The sequence below is a fragment of the Quercus suber genome, unplaced genomic scaffold (assembly GCF_002906115.3).
Source record: "Quercus suber isolate HL8 unplaced genomic scaffold, Cork oak 2.0 scaffold_955, whole genome shotgun sequence".
Classification (NCBI taxonomy): Eukaryota; Viridiplantae; Streptophyta; class Magnoliopsida; order Fagales; family Fagaceae; genus Quercus; species Quercus suber.
This window is the reverse complement of record NW_027070375.1, coordinates 78,552-98,882: the sequence shown is the minus strand read 5'-3', so window position 1 is coordinate 98,882 and position 20,331 is coordinate 78,552. Positions and strand designations below refer to the sequence as shown.

Sequence of the window (20,331 nt, the reverse complement as noted above, 5' to 3'; positions counted from 1 at the left end):
TCAATGCGAATAATCTCCCCATAAAGAAATTAATCGCTTTAAGGGAATGGACCTAAATGGTCTGTGCCCAAAAGAACCCTTTGCCTTTGACAAAGAGCGGGGCTTTAGAGGGAGAGAGGAGATTAACCTATTGGTGCATGCCTGCCATTCTATACTCTCTGTTTTTTCGTTCTTTCTAATTCTTATTTCTTTTATTTTCTCTTTTCCTTTCTTAGTGCTTGCTTATATGTTGTGATTCTCTTCTAGAGGTTACTATTACCATCATGGTGATCCCCCCCCCCCCCTCCCCCCCCCCCCCTACTGTGCACGACAAGGGTCCTTTATATAATGCATGTCGTGATTGACTTTTACCATTTTAGCTTTTAATGACCTTTATTTGGTCTAAGCATCATTGTCGACCACCACTGGTTTGTCAGCTGTCCAACCACCACCACTTACCTGTGTTGGCTACACTACTTCCCATTATTAGACAAAGAATATTATTTTGTTTGCTTGCTCATTGTGGCACTACTACTTGCTACGGTGTGGGTGCTCTTTCTCTCCCTATCCCTCATGGCATGTACCTAGTGGTTCTAACTCATTCTTACTTCTTTTGGGAGGTATGTCATCCTAGCATGACATTTCCCTTAAAAAAGCCTGAGCAGAAACCCCATAATAGGTTTTCCCCTCTCCCCACCGCCAGACCATACCCTTTCTTACCTCTAACCCATAACCCACCACTTTTTGTATTGGCTGGGTACAAGCTAGTGATGTTTGGGCCTTGCGCGTGCTCTCCTTTTGTGTATGTCCAAAACTTGCCCGCTGCTCATGCATTTGTCGTGCCCTAGAAGCTCGTCTGCATATTCTGCCGGTCCTCTTTGACTTCTTACGGTGTGAGCTATTTTCTGATTTTTCGTTCTTTATGACCTGCTCCCTTTAGAGACTGGGTTTTGCTGGGTTGTGAGCCTTTCCTCTTTCTGTCTACTCTTTTACTTATTCCATAGTCTTGTTATCATTTCCCGCTGTACCATTCTGCCATTTCTGTTGTGATGTCATTTGACCCAAGCCTGCTAGGCCTCTTTGGGCCTACTGCTTATTCTTCTCTCAATGACTCAATATGGTCATTGGATTCATACTTATGTCATTTTGGGCTTTTTTATTACATTGCTTGTGGGCTCTTTTGTCCCATTTATTTCTTCTTGAGCATCCTTGGCCCATTTGCTTTCCTTGGGCATTCTCGACCTTTTTTTCTAATTCTGCGTTCCTATGAGTTTTTACTAACTCCTTTGAGTTTCCTTGACCCAATTGCCTTATCCTTCATCCTTAGGGCTCATGGGCTTTCCATCAGCCCCTTACTTTTTTTACTTGCATTACTTCGGGTTTGCTGTGACCCATTCTCACTTTTTTACATCACATACTGCCCATGGGTTTGCTACTTCTCTCTCTCCAAGCTCCTTTAAGCCCGTTTGCTTCCTTAATGCCTATTTGTTTATTTTATGGGCCTATGATCTATTTTTCCTGCTACTTGGGCTTAAGGGTTTTTTTATTTTTTTTTATCCATTCACTAACTCTTCTCTACCCATATTGTTGGGCTTCTTCCTTTTATCGGGCTTCCCAAAATGAGCATCAACAATCTTTATTACTAGAAATAAAATGTATTGTAATGTAATAATTAAACTTATTCATAAGTTTGGTTGTGAGTTATAATATTAGAATAAAACTTAAAAATTTATTTTAAGAAATATCTTACTCGTACAATTATATCTTCTTAAAAATTATTATTTTTAAAAATTAAAAAAAAAATGTATTTTTTATGATTTTTTTTATTTTTATAATTGTTAGATGTATATGAAAAATTTGTTTATTTGGAAATATATTAAATTTTGAAATTATTGCACTTACTAAGGAATAAATAAAACAACCATTTTAAAGAGGAATATTTATTCCTCATTTTGAAGAATAGCTATTCATAAGGAATGACTATTCTTTATAATAAAAACATAACCAAACTAAAGAATAGCTAAACCATAGGAATAATTATTACATTACAGTACCTATTACAGTCTATCAAACATGTTCTTACCGTTTCTGATTCTAGATGAAGCCTTCCAAAGTAATTTGAGAGAATTTTCTCAAACCCATTACATGGTGATTTATAAAACCATCCACATATATTATTTAAACAAGTTACATGACTCGTCAAATAAATCAAGTTACATGATCTAGTCTCCCCATCTTGATTTCTCAAGTGTTGGACCAAGATGGACCTAGGCCCTCTCACTTTTTGTATTTTCCCCCCTTGTTGGGTTGATCAATAAAGTATGCATTGAGTAGAAAAAGGGGAAAAAAAAAAATCTATATACATAGTATAGAGACAATCTAAATATTCCATTTATTTTTCTTAGGTGTAAAATTTAAGTATTTAAACTCTCAATACAACTTCCCAATGAGTTTCATACAATCATATATGAAAGCAATGATGTTAAGAATGTACTTATAAAAATAAAACACTGTAAAGATAAATTCAACAGATATATGTGTATATATATATATATAAGAAAAATTACAACTTACCCACTTGTAGTTTGAAATTTGATACTTTACCCACCTGAGGTTAGCTTAGTTAAATTTTTGTGATCCACATCTATTAAAAACAGGGTTAAATATGTAATTTTGTGCTACTTTGATGTTTCTCCCCTCAAAAAACATAAAAAAACATAAAAATACAAGATCAAATGAGATAAAAAGAATCCAATGGAACATTTGTATCATGAGATTTTAAACCACAGATAGACAATTTAAATTTTGGTCAAATTTCAGGTGGTTAAAGTATCGAAATTTAAGGTAATTATTGGGTACTCCCGGAGTATTGTAAATACATACTCCCTCATTTCATATAACTGTGGGCCTCCTTAATTAAATTTATGGTGGAACCCATAATTCATATGAAATGGGGGAGTACACATTTATGGTACTCCCAGAGTAATCAATAATTTTCCTAAAATTTAAATCACATATAAGCAATTTAAATTTCAGTCAAACTATAGGTGGGTAAGTTGTAATTTACCCATATATAAATCTAATAAGGTAATGAATATTTCTTTTAGGCATAAAATTTAAGTATTTAAACTCTCACTACAATTTCCTAATGAGTTTAATGCAGAAAAAGAGCCCGAAAATCTCCTTGGATTCTTAGAAAATGTACTAAAGTGAGGAAGTCAAGCCCAAAATTCCAAAATTTGCCATATATATAGGCTATTGATGCATTACAAGAACAAGCTCAAGGTGCTATACAATAGAAGTATGGTAAAACATTTGAAATACATAAATTTGAAACTTTTCATCATATATAGTAGGAAGATAAATTTGAGAGTAGTAGTGAGGGAGGGAGGGAAGACTCATATATGCCATTGTTTTCACCCCAATACTTCAAAATGTGACTCTTATACTACTGTTGTATGGGATTTTGCTTTAAAGTTAGGGTTTTTGTAGGTGAAACGTCCTCCATTATGTTTGATATGATTGGAGAGTTTTATACCATCCTTTGGTTGCTCTTAACGATTGGTCTTTCATCATGGAGCTCTAAGGTGCTAAACTTATGTTTTGGTTCGGTTTACTTTGCTTGGATAAAAGGATGACTTGCTTTAAGCATCAATAAGGGAAAATGTTGAGCAAACGGGATTGGGTGCTATTCCTCACCCATTTTTAGCATCTTGGGAAGCTGGCCGTGTTAGCATTATACAACCAGACAAGAAGCTAAGTTTGGTCCAAAATCCTAAAATTGCAACGTCTGAAAGTTTTAACCACATTTAGCAGGAGTTACATGCTTTTGTTTATATGAAAACTTTTGGATACATGACCTTCTCCATGAGCATTTGGTCATGCAAGCATCCCTAGCTTGCATAGCATGACCTATGTTATGAATTCATGCAAAAAGTCTTAAAAAATCTAACCACACCAATCAAACCATACTCTCTAAAATCAAATCCCCCTCTAAACACCTAGGACATGTTTGGTAGATTGTAATAGACGCTATAATGTAATAGTTATTCTTTAGTTTGGTTATGTTTTTATTATAAGGAATAGTCATTCCTTATGAATAACTATTCTTCAAAATGATGAATTACTATTCCTCTTTAAAATATTGTATTAGTTATTCCTTAGTAAATTCAATAATTTCAAAACCTAATATATTTACAAATAAACAAATTTTCCATATACATCTAGCAATTATAAAAATAAAAACTCATAAAAAATAACAGATATCTCTCTTAAATTTAAAAACAACAATTTTTAAGGAGATATAATTGTTTGAGTAAGATATTTCCAAAAATAAACGTTAAGTTTCATTCTAATGTTATAACTCATAACCAAACTAATGAATATGTTTAGTTATTATATTATAACACATTTTATAGATGAAAACTTTTGGATACATGACCTTCTCCATGAGCATTTGGTCATGCAAGCATCCCTAGCTTGCATAGCATGACCTATGTTATGAATTCATGCAAAAAGTCTTAAAAAATCTAACCACACCAATCAAACCATACTCTCTAAAATCAAATCCCCCTCTAAACACCTAGGACATGTTTGGTAGATTGTAATAGACGCTATAATGTAATAGTTATTCTTTAGTTTGGTTATGTTTTTATTATAAGGAATAGTCATTCCTTATGAATAGCTATTCTTCAAAATGATGAATTAATATTCCTATTTAAAAGGTTGTATTAGCTATTCCTTAGTAAATGCAATAATTTCAAAACTTAATATATTTCCAAATAAACAAACTTTCCATATACATCTAACAATTATAAAAATAAAAAATCATAAAAAATAACAGATATCTCTCTTAAATTTAAAAATAACAATTTTTAAGGAGATATAATTTTTTTGAGTAAGATATTTCAAAAAATAAATATTAAGTTTCATTTTAATGTTATAACTCACAACCAAACTAATGAATATGTTTAATTATCATATTACGACACATTTTATTATTAGTAATAAAGATTCTAATTCCTGTCGTAATCCACATTCAGTATACCAAACATACTCTTAGACTTGGGTCATGTATAGAGTCTATAGACATGGCAAACAGATGGGTTGGGTCGAGTTGACCTATATTTTTCAAACGAACTTTTTTTTTTTTTTTTACAAAAACAAATCAATGACAACCTTTTAAGAGAGAATTAATAAAATTAATTAAGAAAATTAATTGTACTTAATGTCACTTGTTAATATCCATAAAATTAGGCAATTTTGAGCACAACTAAAATTCTTTATAGTCATGAATTCACGATGAAAAAAGTTATCAATGTTAATAATTCACTGCTAAAATGCATGTAATTACAAATTTACAACTTAAAAAAGAGATAGATTTTTAGGGAGTTCAAATCTTCTGTCACACTTTCCTTATTCCACTCTATACTCTACCAATAAATACTTGCCACATGTTCACCTAATTAATTAAATATTACTATTAATTAATAACTGTAGTATTAATAAGTCAATAATGATAGTATTTAATTAATTAGGTGAGCACGTGGTAAATATTTATTGATAGAGTATAGAGTGAAGTAAGAAAAGTAAGACAGAAGATTTAAACTCATCTTTAGGAGCACAAAAGGTATAATTAATTAGGTAAGCATGTGGTAAGTATTTATTGGTGGAATACGTGGTAAGTATTTATTAGTAGAGTATAGAGTGAAGTAGGAAAAGTGAGATAGAAGATTTAGACTCATCTTTAGGAGCACAAAATGTATAATTAATTAAGTGAGCATGTGATAAGTATTTATTGGTGAAATATAAAGTAGAGTAAAAAAAGTAGAACAGAAGATTTAAACTTGTCTTTAAGAGCACAAAAGTTATATATTTTAAGTTTAAACTACTAATAATTTTATTAAAAAAAAAAAAAAAAAAAAAAAAAACTACATGAACCCTGTAAGTTTAAACTACTAATAATTTTATTAAAAAAAAAAAAAAAAAAAAAAAAAACTACATGAACCCTGTCAAATTATCAGCCTCCTTGAATGCGCATGTTCTGTGTGGGTCTATGTGTGGCGTGTGTTAGCTGGTTAGTGGTTTGTGGACTACAGCTACAAGAGCACACAGCTTTGTTTTGTCACGTCTTTTCTCAATTCTGTCAAATTCTTAAAAAAACAAATAAACTTAAGTTTTGTCCTTAAATCTTAACTCAATAACTCATAAAGTAATGTACCTGTTACGGTGTTAGTATTGTTAGTGTACTAGTGTGAAGTGTCTAGTCAAATCGAATGAGAATTGGCAAAATTGCTTTTATTTATTTATTTATTTTAATAAATGAGTTGTCTGCGACGATGAGTATAGTGTGCAATCTATTGGCTCCGGCCTAATATGCTCGGGGCTCTATGCATCTACCATTCATGACATAGTTTAAATATTTTTTAGTGAATTTTTTTTAATGAGTTGGGTCATGGATTATTTGGGTTGAGTGGGTCAATTTGTTTTTACTTCAAGTCAAAAAATTTAAGTTTGAGTCAAATATTTTTCTAGTTAGATTTGATCAGGTCAGCAAATTATGATCCATTTTGCCATATTTAGTAATGTAAAGAAAAATAAATGAGATGAAGTACATGAATTGGACCTAACTTGCATTAGGCTGGTAAGATTTTTGCAGAAATGGACACCAACTTATATTAATATGATAAATAGTAACAATAATGATATTTTTCTCAACCCCATAGAATATGAGGCATAATTTACTTTCTTATATCTCTCCTAATAATATTTCTCAAAAAGAAGAAGAAGAAGAAGAAGATCTCTCTTAATAATGGAATGGAAGATGAGATTAATGAGTCACGAGTCATGAAGCATTGGGTACATGTGTCATTTTATTAACTATTAATTCTCATTGGTTTAACCATGGGCCTTCATCATACTCCTCGTGAAGTTATTGACAGACTGGTCAACTGGTTCAATATATATATATATATATATTATCCAATATAGAATTTTACTATAACCTAATCTAAATGGATATGTGTGTAAAACTCTCTTTTGGAGACTTGAATCTCAGTCCTTACCTCTCACACCCCACAAACACTTATATTTGTGAGATAACCATCGCACTAAGAATATGTAGTAGTGGTTCAATATTTAAAATAAGCATTTTTGGAATGAACGAGTTTTCTAAATAGTAAATACCCACAATTTGGGCCAGAATTTATATTCACTTTGTTTTGTTTGATGGCTTGGGCGTAAAAGAAGTATATAGATAGCTCAAAGCTTTTTTACCATTGTTCCCACCATATATTTATCGTGAAAAATTAACTTCTCCCATTTAGTAACCAGCAATTATCCAAATCATTCAACTAAACACTCAGTTTTGAAGATTTAAATTTTCTATTTTGATTATAAAAACTAAAAAGGTCCACTAAGATTAAACTTATAGGTTACTTTCTAGATTAAAAAAAAAATTTGTGTTTTTTTTTTTGGATAAAGATTAGAAAATATCCTTTTGTGTAATTGAACATTTGAACAATTACTGTTAACCAAATGGTAGCCTAAAAAGTCCTGCTACCCAAAACATTCAAAACGACAACGCCTTAACTTTCGCTAGACATTACACTTCTCCTCCTAAAAGTCCATTGGCCAAAAAAGGAAGGAAATTTTTACTTTTCCATTTTTTTTACACTCTTTTTCGCGCCAAATCGTGAGAAATCAGAAAACCAAAAAAGCCAAGCAAATGTAAAACCATTAAAAATATTTATAAAAAAAAAAAAGACCGCGAAATTACCCACAGTAAAAACCTTTCGCGCCAAATGAAATTAGCTTTAATTGAAAAACAAAAGTTACAAAACCCTTACTGGTACTACTAATACCATATCCCTCCAAATTCCTCAACTCCTCCATTTTCCTCTCTTCTCTGAAACACTGAGAAGCCCCAAACTCTGCCATTTTTTTTTTCTCTTGCACTATTTTCACGCAGTCCCATTTTTTTTTTTTCTCAAATCGGATAAACCAAAACAAACCATTCGCTACTATCCCAACTCATGGAGCCTAAACCCATGGATGACATTGATGGTACAGTCCAACACCCCGGGTTATCGGCCCCGCCCATTACCGTGAAGCGTACCGTTACTAGTACCGGAGCTCGGATCACAACCCAGATCAAAGAAGACGGCTCCGAGGACTCAGAAGAAGTCAAACCGGTGAAAAGTCTGGTAGAGGATGAAGTTGAGGACAAGGTTGTCGTGAGTGAAAATGTTTGCTCAGATTGTCTTGCTGGCTCGGTAGAACGCGTCAAGTCCTCCAGAACAAGGTTCGAGGAGTTTCTTAAGGCAAATACGAAAATCGTGTCTGAAGAGCAGTGTCTCAAAACCGAGAGTAAAGAAGAACCGCAAGTAAACAGGGTCAAGGAGGAACCTAATGTTGGTTTTGATGATAAAAAGAAATCCAAGGAGGAGCCTGATGTGGGTTTTGAGGCTAAGGTCCCATCGGTACTCGAAAAGAGTGTGCAAAACATGTCTTATCAAGAGTGGCTACAGTTCCGGGGTTATGCCAAGTCCAGCAGTGAAGGTACCAATTCAAATGAGAAAAAGGTGAAGCCTGAAGGATTGAAGACTGCCCGTTTGGCTAATGAGTCTAAGGCTAATGTTAGAGTGAGAGAAGAGCCTCTATTGTTTGCTGAGAATAAGGTCAATGTGACAGAGGAATCAGTGCGTTCTAGCTTCTGGTCGAAACCGCAAAAAGTGAAGAAGGAAAAGGTTGAAGAACAAAGGGTTAGTGCTGGTTTGGTGGAGGATGGGGATTTTCCAGAGGATCCTGATTGGTTTCTGGTGGGAAGGACGTTAGTCACTGCGCTTTCGACCACAAAAGGAAGGAAATTGGTGGACAATGAGATCGTTAATTTCACTTTTCCTTCTCCAAATTCCAGATATAATATGCAGTGGATTGTTCGCTTCTCAACCAAACGGTCCGGAGAGGTATACCCGATTTACATTTTCATTCTACTATCTGGTTTGCTGTTTTGTTTTGGTTTGTTTGGAGTTTTTGGTTTATGTTCATTGGAGTTACAGAGTTATGTGTTTCAATTTTTTTTATATGTTAAATTTTTAGATTGGTCGGCTTCCAATGGAGTGGGCAAAATGTGTCGTTCCACTTGTGTGTTCCAATAAGGTTAAAGTACTTGGACGATGTGTAGCTGCACCAGCAAACCTTTCTTTGATGCAAGAAATAATGTTGTATGTAAGGTAAAGTCCTAATTTTTTTTGGTTCTATTAAATTTGCACTCTTTTCTATTCTATTCATTTTGCAAACCAAACAATTAAAAAGATGAAAGCTTTCTGATGAAATGTATATAGATATAGTAGATGAAATTGATTGGTTTGATGTTTGGAAGCTTTCCTAATCCCCATCCAATTAATGGATAATTTTGGTGTAAATGAAATGCATTAATTATACGCATGGCAGCTTTTATATTCATCATTCCATTTTCTCGGATGGGGACAACTCTTCGTGGAGGCTAGATGGTTGCCGTAGCATTGACTCTACAGTTTATCCTCTTCTCACTCTGTTCAACTTGCTGAAAAATAAACCATTTCAGAAGGTATCCTCAAGCCTGTTTTTTTCTTGATTATGTTACAATTCTATATCAGCACACTAGTCTCGTGATGACATTTATATTCACTGTGTCTTTTATGTTGCATTAATAGTGTTTGTATTTGCTTCAATCAGGCTGACTTTACTCCGGCAGAACTTGATTCTCGGAAACGCCTTCTAAATCTAGAAGTATGTATGATTGTTCTCATTCTTTTATTTATTTTCCAATATATGCGTTAGTGTTGCTGGCTTCTCATCAATTTCATGCATGTAGAGATGCACTATCCAAAAGAAAAGAAAAGGATAATGTATCAGGAATGTAGACAGTCACATGTCACAAGCATAAATACTTTCTGTTGATCATAACAGGGTGATTCAGAAGAAGCTGCATCTATGTTGCCGATTGTGAAGCGAAGAAAGGGCTGCCAACAATTTCCAGAACAAAACAAAGATGAACAAACCATTACAGAGTCATCTCTAAATAAGCTTATGGGTGCAGCAGAAGTTTATAACTTGGAGGTAGATCAATTTGAGTGTTTATCTTTTAATTTCATAATTTGGAACAAATATTGTATGAGAATTCATTAATTTGTCTCTTTTGATTATTTTCTCTTGTAATTCTTTAGGAGATGGAACCCCCAAATACACTTTTGTGTGATCTTAGGCCGTACCAGAAACAAGCTCTCTACTGGATGTCAAAATTAGAGCAGGGAATTGATGTTGAAAAGGCAGCAGAAACTCTTCATCCATGCTGGTCAGCCTATCGCATATGTGATGGGTATGTAACTTTCAACTTTAACTTTAAGACATTTCTTTTTTGTTTAACAAATATTGTAGCCCCTTGGTTAAGTCAAAGTTGTAAAGTAACTTGTCTGAATTTTACAGAAGGGCTTCCTCAATATATGTGAACGTTTTCTCAGGGGAAGCAACTACAAAATTTCCAACTGCAACACAGATGGCAAGAGGAGGGGTGAGTTCTCTACTATCCTTCTATTCATGCTTGATTAGATTTTACACATTGCAGCAAATGACTTGTTTCATATTTTCTTCCCTTTTTCTCCTAATCCCTTTGTTTTGTGGGGGAAGGGGAAGGGTGAGGATGTCAATATTGTCCATTTGGTTTATTTCTAACTTATGAAGTAATTATTAGATATTAGCTGATGCAATGGGGCTTGGGAAGACTGTGATGACAATTGCTCTAATACTTGCAAGACGAGGCAGAGGATGCCCTGATAACGAAGTGCTTGACACTGAAACTGCAGATAATGCTCAAGTTACAAAGAAGAGGAAGATAGATTCTCATATAAATATCTCATCTAAAGCAAAAGGTGGCACTCTGATTGTTTGTCCCATGGCATTGTTAGGACAATGGAAGGTGAGTCTCCTTACTATTATGTTTATTCAATGAAGAATACCCCTAATGCGATGAAGCCTTAATAATTTTTGAAGTCACACTTGTTGGATATATGTATTACATCAATTGATGACGCCACTAGGCTGAAGAGGGGAAAAAAATGCTTGTAATGCTTCCTTTACTAATTACTGATACTTCAAACACCAAATCCTGAAATTTTACCTCGCCGTAACAACTTGGTGATATGTCTTATCAATTCTTTTAAAAATTCCAGGATGAGCTTGAAACCCATTCCGAGCCAGAAAGTATATCCATTTTTGTTCACTATGGTGGGGACAGGACCAATAACCCAAAGGTGATGGCAGAACATGATGTGGTCTTGACAACATATGGAGTCTTAACTGCAGCTTACAAAAGTGTAAGGAAATCCTTTTTTACAGCAGTGTCTATCTACTGCAATTCCCTAATATCTATTCTTAGGTTGTATATTCATTTATCTTTCACTTCACTTATCTTTTAAAGGGAACTTTGTATGTCTGAAACAGGATGCAGAGGACAGCATCTTCCACAAGGTCAGCTGGTATAGAGTGGTTTTAGATGAAGCTCATACCATAAAATGCTGGAAGACTCTAGGCGCTCAGGCTGCCTGTGCATTGTCCTCGTGTTGTCGGTGGTGTTTAACAGGAACCCCACTTCAGGTTTGAATTGTTTAGATATACATTTATGTTTGTTTTCTAGATAACATCATAATTGCATGGGCACATGAAGTCCTCGAATCAAATAATATGGTGCCCCCCTTCCCCCAATTTTTTTTTCTTCAAATAATATACTGTGAATTTTTAGCAGTTTTTAAAGTTATACGCTTCATCTAAATGACTGATCTTTTAAGTTTTAACTCTAAAGTCCAGGAAGAGGAATACTCACTGGCATATCATTTTTTTAATGAAATCTTTTTGCCATCACTTGTTGCAGAATAATTTGGAAGACCTCTACAGCCTTCTATGCTTCTTACATGTTGAACCTTGGTGCAATTGGGCTTGGTATGATAAAACTTGTTCATTATTAACTCTCCGAGCATCAGTTTAGTTTACTTATCAAAAAAAGTTTATGTTATTGATTGGGGTATAAACTGTAATTGTTTAAGCTTATCTAGGGTGCATTATTAGTTGTTCATTTGGTCTTATTCTTGATATAGGTGGAATAAATTGATTCAAAAGCCTTATGAGAATGGTGATCCAAGAGCGATGAAATTGATCAAGGCTATTTTGAGGCCGTTGATGTTGAGAAGAACAAAGGAAACAAAGGATAAAGAAGGAAGGTGATCACCCATTTCTCAATTCATTTGTATCTGTTTTCCCCCTTCTATCGTCATATAGTTTGTAAAACTTTGTCAGCATTGTGACTTCTGGTGCTTTCGGTTTAGGCCCATACTTGTTCTCCCTCCAACTGACATTCAAATCATTGAGTGTGAACAATCAGAAGCTGAACATGACTTTTATGATGCCCTTTTTAGGAAATCTAAAGTAAGTTGTCTTTGTTTTCTTATTAATTTTGTTATTTTGCACTTAATTACTTAGAGTTGCTTTGAGTGGATTCTTAGCCTGTTAAGCAGAGTTCTTATCAACGAAAAAGCTTACAATCTTCTATGAAAACAGGTCCAATTTGACCAGTTTGTGGCACAAGGCAAGGTCCTCCACAACTTTGCAAATATCCTTGAGTTACTACTACGATTGAGACAGTGTTGCAACCATCCGTTTCTTGTTATGAGGTGATGAATTTTGCAAATACCATGAGCTAATTGTCATCCCATGAGTTTCACATCTACAAGTTTTTTCATGCCTACGTTTCTAATAATTCTTGCTTTGAACATATGCAGTCGAGCTGATTCACAAAAGTATACAGATCTGAACAAACTTGCAAAAAGGTTCCTGGAAACTAATACTGATTCTGGCACAAATCAGACTGTCCCAACTAGAGCATACATTGAAGAGGTTGTTGAGGGTATCCGGAGAGGTGAAAATATGGAGTGCCCCATATGCATGGAGTTTGCAGATGACCCTGTGCTCACTCCTTGTGCACATAGGATGTGCAGGGAGTGTCTCCTCTCAAGCTGGCGGACCCCAACATCCGGGCTATGCCCAATTTGTCGGCAATTGCTAAAAAAGACTGAGCTCATAACATGCCCAACAGAAAACCAGTTCCGGGTTGATGTTGAGAATAACTGGAAGGAGTCTTCAAAGGTTTCAAAACTCTTGGATTGCTTGGAACAAATTTGTGAGTCAGGTTCTGGTGAAAAGAGCATTGTTTTCAGTCAATGGACTTCATTTTTAGATCTCCTGGAGATCCCATTGAAGATGAGAGGAGTTGGCTTCTTAAGGTTTGATGGAAAGCTGGTGCAGAAGCAGAGAGAGAGGGTCTTGAAGGAGTTCAGTGAAACCAAAGACAAAATGGTAAGCAGTTATTTCGACTAGAATTCTTTTCTGCTTCTTCATTTTTTACTGTTAGCTGGTTAAAATCTTATCACTGATTAAACGCTTTTTATACGTTTCAGGTATTGTTAATGTCCCTGAAAGCTGGTGGTGTAGGTTTGAATTTAACTGCTGCCTCTCATGTATTCTTAATGGTACATTTTCATCTATGCTTCTCTGATGATCACTTGTACTTTTTTTTTTCCACATACACAGGAATCTTCCCTTCAGATTAATATTGTTGTATTTCACATGTAGGATCCTTGGTGGAATCCTGCTGTAGAGGAGCAAGCAATAATGCGAATTCATCGCATTGGACAAAAGCGAACAGTTCGTGTTAGAAGGTTCATTGTTAGGGTAAGTTTTGCTCACTCTTCTTCGATTTTAAAGCTAAGAAGCATGGACACTTCAAAGCCCCCCATAGTGTGGTGTCATGTTGTGTACGTGTCCAAGTATGCATTTTATGTTATCTTCTCCTGCTCTGTGGTCAAATCTTAATCAAGGGTTGAAGACTTCTATAATGGGTGTCTTGAGGATTTCAACTTGTTCATTGATGAGATTCAATCTAATGTAGAATATTTAACACTTGCACCAAATGAAGATGGGTCTAATAGAGCCCACCCCCATTAGGAAATTAACTGGGCTAGGAGGCTTAGGATGTCCTGGACTACTAGCTTCTGCAAAGCATAAACTATTAGACCTCAAACATGTTTGATGTCTTGGGTGAATGTCTAGCTGGCCATTCTACAAAAATTGGAACACTTAGCCAGTGTAATGCTGTAGACCTAAAACAAGACAGGCATTTTAGTTCAAACTATTATTTATAAGACCAAACATTATAAATCAGTTACTTTTTCTTATTGATTTGTGCTTTCTTGAGAAAAGTTCTTCAAGGCTCCATTATTACTTTAGTGGTTGAATGTTACGTGACATCCACTTACTTGAGTCGTGTCCTTATCTTTTCTAGTGTCTTAGTCCAGCTAAGCAAAGCCGGCATTCACCTAGTTCATTCATGTTTCTAATTAGAATGTTCGAGTTTACTTTTCAGCTTTTGAATAGGCTATTTATTGAGGCTGACTATTATTACAAGTTCTCAGTATTATATCCAAAGTAGTTCGTTGACCTTGTACTAAATCAAATTGTTTTGTGGCAATTTTGACTTGTACAATGGTTTTTGTCAACTCAAAAATATATATATAATTTGGGCTTGGTCAATGTGACACAGGACACGGTAGAGGAGAGAATGCAACAAGTCCAGGCACGAAAGCAGCGAATGATTGCAGGAGCCCTCACAGAGGAGGAGGTTCGGACGGCTAGGATTGAAGAGCTCAAAATGCTTTTCAGATAAATGTTTTTAATCTTAGTCATTAAGCTATATTATTATTATTATTATTATTATTATATCGGGTGCATCATGAAATATATTTTGGTGAGCAAAAAGCATGCTCTGGAGGGCTTTCTTGTATTGTCTGTATGTATAGGGCTTTTGGAAATGCCCAATTTTGTCAAACTTTCATTCAAAAGCAACAAAAGAGAAAACATCAGATAGTTTCTTGCAATAATTTTTTTTTTCCTTTATTTCTTTATTTCGTTTGATGCGAAAAATAATTCTATCTCACATGAAAGTTGAAACTAAATAAGAGAAGTCTAAATATATATATATATATATATTTAAAGTTTTTAAAATGAGATAATTTATTTAAAAATACTTTTTAAAATATAGTTTTCTCTTTTTAAGGAAAAAAATTATATTACATTACAGTTGACAATGCTCTTAATAGTCTCACAAGAACATTTACCATGATCATGGACCACACATTTAGATCCTTCTGACTCAAATAAATAACCGGTTTGAAAAAATTTCCTTAAGTTGTAAAATATATTCCGCAAAACCTTGTAATATACTAATAATAATAATGAGCTACTCTTTTTGGATCATTGAGGCAAATTTGAGTCTCGTATGATATGAGTTGTCTCTCTTTCTTGTTTCTACCGTGAAGAGTGAAATAAGATTTTGCCAAAAAAGAGTATAAACACATAAAATTATACTGTAAATGGTACCAAAAAAAAAAAAAAAAAACTTGAATATTCTAAAAATGACGCATGTATCTTTGACCACCGAATGGTACCCAAAAAAAAATCCGAACGACACGACAACACCAGAGATAACATCAAATGAGGGCCAACCACGTGTCGATCATATCTTGGTCCGATCGAGGTTGAGGACTGGCCACGTAACTGGGATCTCAGCCGTTAGATTTATTGGGGTTCACTGAATCTAGACCGCGTGTGTCGTGTGTAGAGAGAGAGAGAGATTCAAACTTCAAAGGTCATAAACTGCTCATATAAAGATTTTATAAACTAACGTCTGTTTGAAGCGTAAATAAAAGAGTCAAAACCCGGAGGTGTGTGTGACAGTGTCAGAGTGTGAGTGAGGGCAACGTTTTACAAAAACAACTCCCCCCACGGTTTTGGTTTGGTTTGGTGGGGTCCCTGCTTTAAGAATGCGTCAGAAACGCACCCAATCCAACTCAGCCTTAGCTATTATTAAGAAGAGATTTGTACAGATTTTTATTACCATTTTTTTTTTTTATAATTCATAAAAAATTGTACTTAGAACAAAACAAAACAAAGTAACGAACCATTAATTAACTAACGGAAAGGAGGAGCTTCAGGTGCCAGAGAGTGAGAGTGAAATATGCGAATGGAATGAAATTACTTCCACTTTCATTTTAACAATAAATTCACAAAGTTGCATTACTTTTCCATTTTCTCAAACTTCCAAGAACTTGAGCAGAGAAAAACAAAGAAGTAGTAGTAGTAAAATTTTTAAAAAATGGGAAACTGGAAGGCATTGTAAGAATGCAAATTTATTTTCCAATTAATTGACCAGGTTTCAATTCAGACAAAATCAAAGTGTACATACAACCATACAAAGGTAACTAGTTTCGTAAGGGCAATCCCATTGATTTACATGATTCCGCGTACGGCTTTTTTGTATCATGTTAAAGTTTATCAAAAACACAAATGAATAAATAAAACCTCTTCCAGTCCGTTAGATCTGCATACAGTATGAAGTCAAACCTTGCACAATCCTAATTCTTCGTTGCAATAATAATATAACAATAGTAATAACATTAACATTATTTTACAATTACATGGGTCGGGTTCTAATTGCTAACTAAACGGGCACAAAGGGCCGCCCCCGCGGAGCTGGGCCGTAGCCAAAAGGCGCCGCCGGGTGCTGCCACTTCTTGAAACCCACTTTCTCAGTCTCAGCCACCGAGCTCTGCTGCTGTAGCTGCCTCGGCTCATCGGCCCCGAGCTTCGGCGACGTGGGCGACGTGGCAAGCGGTGATAGGAGAGGGATAGCCACGTTCCAAGTAGAAGAAGCAGGAGCGGCGATCTGTAGCGATGCTGGGGCCCGCCGTTGTAACCGGCTCGGCTGGCACCTGCTACCGGTCCCGGATTTATTTCTCTGTGAATCGGCCATAGAGAGAGAGAGAGAGAGTAGTAGTCTTATTGGTCTAAACAAATAAAAATAGTGTCAGAACTTAGAAGTGAAAAGAGAGAAGAGAAGTGGGTTTGGATTGGTTTTTGGTTTAGGTTGAGGCTAAATGATTTTTGTGTGAATGGAGATGAGAAAGAGAAGGGTGGGTTTGGTGGTATATATAGGGACATGAGGTGGACACGTTCTATTCTGTTGTTTTGTGGGCTCCACCAAGAGTCAAAAGGCAGCAAAGGCATATATAGTTTTTTTATTATATTTTTTTTTTATGCATTTATTTTCTTTTTGTTGTATATATACTTTGGTAATTGTCGTAAGTAACATATAACACACGGCGTGGCTTTACAGCCGTTTATTTTAGGGGTGGGGTTAACCAAGAATAAAGCTTTTTCTTTTTGAGGGAAATAACACGAAGAATAAAATTCGTATGACATTTTTACAATAATTGTTAGGTGGTAATCTGCAGGTTAAAAATGTGATACCGACACATGAAAACCAATGAGGCAAAAATTATGTACTATTTAAATTTTATTGTAAAAATTTATAATTCTATAACAAAATTTAGTTGGCAATCTCTAAATAGGAAGTAAAAAAAATGATACATCATATGGGAAACAGTATCTAAGTTTTGTTATAGAATTACTGTGAAAATGTATAATTTCATAACAAAATTAAGGTAGTAATCTGTTAGAACATCTATAGCAATAGAATCAAATTTTTAGCACTACAAAAAAATCACTTTATCTATTTTACCTTTTTACATCCAACAACAGTGATTTTATTTAGCTTTTAACACAACAAAGTAATATAAGCATTACAATAAAATAATATTTCATTCAACCACCAAAACACAACTACAACCACTATCAAAGCCATAGAAATCACTGTACAGCCACAGAAATCACTGTACAGCCACAAAAATCACTGCATAGCCACAACCCCGCCACTGTAACCAGTGCCCATCAAAACCAATGAAGAAGAACAAAAAAAGAAAGCAGAAAAATCATATCGAAACACAAACCGAAACCAAAACCTATGCCCGAAACAAAAACCCAGCCCGAAACACAAGCACAGCCCAAAACTTAGCCTAAAATCCACGCTGAAACACAAGCACAAACGCCGAAAACAAAGAAGAGAGGCCGAGATGGGTCAACATGGGTTGGCGGTGATGGGTTTGTGGTGGTTGGGCTTGTGCAAATCGACAATGGGTCTGTGGAGGAAGAAAGAAGTAGATGGAGAGGTAGTGAGGAGAGAAACACGAAGAGAGGAAAATGAAATGCAAAAGAAAGAATAAAAAATAAGAAAAGTAGTGTGAACACAATTTTTTTTTTTAAATTTATCTTTCAGCTATAGCATATAGCCAAAAATAGACGTGAACTGTAGCTGTGGAGTAAAAAAATATTATTTTGGCTCCACTATTGCAAGGTATATTTTAAGTTTTAATTGTGCTAAAGATAGCTATATAGCTATTTAGTACCACTATTACTAGTGCTCTTAATAGGAGGTAAAAAAAAAAAATGACACTTCAGTAAAGAACCGACTAGGCAATAACTATGTACTTATCATCTAAGTTTGATCGTGAAAATGTGATGTATACAAGCACATCAAATAATAAGGCAGAGAAGAGTTGTTGGTATTTTTGTTAAATTCTTCACTTTATTGACTATATTCTTTTTTCTTTCTTTCTTCACCTCTCCGTGTTCCATGAACTCCCTTCTGGAGAATCTGTGTAGCTTTTCCTTTTTTAAACTTACTTTTGTTTTTGTGAAGATCTGACTTCAATTCCAAAACTAAACGTGTCTTTCAGTTTTATTTGGCACTTTTGGTGGGCCTGATATAGTGATATTGTTCTGAGTTTTGTTGATGTGATAGGATTTTTGCTATTAAAAAAGAAGAAGTCTAAATTTAGAAAAGATGAATGGTAAAACTCATGTTTTATATAATCTAATAAGAGATTGTCAAATAAATTTTTTACTTAAAACTCAAATGGGTAATATAATTAATTGAGTGTAGTTGTGTCTATTATTTAATATGTTATATGATGATGTGACAAATTTAGATTGGAAGGGTAAAACTTGAATTTTACATTATATCCTAATAGAATTTAATCTCTTTAAAAAAAAAAAAAAGATATAAGGGATTTTTAAGGTGAAAAGTTATGGTTACTGAAACTTAAATCAAATTTTGAAAGTCAATTTATTTGGTTGGTTTGTTAGTGTTAAAGTTTGTTGATGTGAAACCATAGATTTAAGTTGAATATTTATCAGTACTTGATCTTAAGGTTTGAGATTTAAGATGTTGAGCTTAAGTATTTGAGTTGATAAATTTGTTTATATTTTGCTAGAACCTCAAACTCAAATTTTGCTTGACATTAATTTCTTAAAAGATTTAATAATTGGAGAGTCCACGCATCTATCATTCATGGTATGCTTCACCAATCATAGTATGTTATATGTTTTATTTATTTATTTATTTTTTTCATTTTAAATTTTGACTGTTTTATAAGGAAAGTCAAATAAATACACAACAAGTTGACTATTGTAGGGGCTGGGTTTGAGCACTTTTCCTAAGGAATAAGCGAACTTGAGCTCAACATGCCCAATACAATAAATTTATAGAGAATGGGTTGAAGAATTGGGTTTTGGTAAGTATAGCAATAGTTGAAGATGGTTGGAGAATGATTAAGTAAAACAAATCTGACTTGGGCAAGCAATCCAGTCCTCGGCACAAGTCCGAGGAGCTTCCACTTAGTATTTCTTGAGTTACAATATCAATGATTACAAAGCCAATACAGATTGCTACAGTGTTTTCTCTCTGGAAAAGTATCCGATCCCCTTTCTCAGAGCCTCTTCCTCCTTATATTCTACTTTCCTCCTTAATCTCCACCATACACGTGCACCTCAGACCTACTGTTGTTGATCTTTGTCACATCAGCCTTCTTCCCAAAGCTCTTAGGTAGTAGCTGTAAGTTTAAAAAGCCACTGCTTAGGTATCACTTCCACATTTAATGCGGCCAGAGTGTTAGTTGTGGAGCATTTAATGTGGAGGCTATGACTTTTCTTGGAATTGCTCTGCTGCCATGCTCCATAGTGCTTGCTTGCTGTACTTATATTCTTCCCTGGGGTACTTTGGAAGGTTATTTCTGTTGGTAAGTCTCTTTATATCATCCTTAGCCTCACTAGCCGAGGACAGAATTTTCCTCGGTGAAGTTTCTTGGGCCGCCATGATTTCCATTGCCTTCTTCACATGCGATTATGGGTCTTATCATGAGCTTCAGGCCCAGTACAGAAGGTGGATGTATATTATTGGGCCCTATGACCCCAAAACTATTTTATAGATAGAAAATTTGTATTTCTATTAAGTAAGTTGTCTTTGCATTAGTTCAAGTTGGAATATTTTTTCCACAAAAAGCAAATTTTTTGAATAATTAAACATGGCTC

General features: G+C 34.7%; 1 protein-coding gene across 1 annotated transcript; it reads left to right on the top strand.

Moving 5' to 3' along the window:
* The first annotated feature begins 7,844 nt into the window (after positions 1-7,844).
* Positions 7,845-14,945, top strand: LOC111993891 (DNA repair protein RAD5B). The gene is made up of 18 exons (XM_024025720.2): positions 7,845-8,945; positions 9,079-9,212; positions 9,433-9,568; positions 9,697-9,750; positions 9,931-10,080; positions 10,188-10,339; positions 10,447-10,531; positions 10,712-10,936; positions 11,190-11,333; positions 11,461-11,613; positions 11,888-11,955; positions 12,111-12,233; positions 12,339-12,438; positions 12,571-12,683; positions 12,792-13,365; positions 13,467-13,538; positions 13,642-13,740; positions 14,609-14,945. Exons 1-18 carry the CDS (start codon positions 8,013-8,015, stop codon positions 14,729-14,731), a joined length of 3,438 nt encoding a protein of 1,145 aa, XP_023881488.1. The 5' UTR covers positions 7,845-8,012; the 3' UTR covers positions 14,732-14,945.
* Positions 14,946-20,331: the final 5,386 nt, after the last annotated feature.

Coding starts and splice junctions, on each gene's coding strand:
- LOC111993891 (XM_024025720.2), top strand. CDS start 8,013: ATGGAGCCTAAACCCATGGATGACATTGATGGTACAGTCCAACACCCC. Junction 10,081..10,187: donor CAGAAGTTTATAACTTGGAG/GTAGATCAATTT, acceptor GTAATTCTTTAG/GAGATGGAACCCCCAAATAC. Junction 12,684..12,791: donor CATCCGTTTCTTGTTATGAG/GTGATGAATTTT, acceptor GAACATATGCAG/TCGAGCTGATTCACAAAAGT.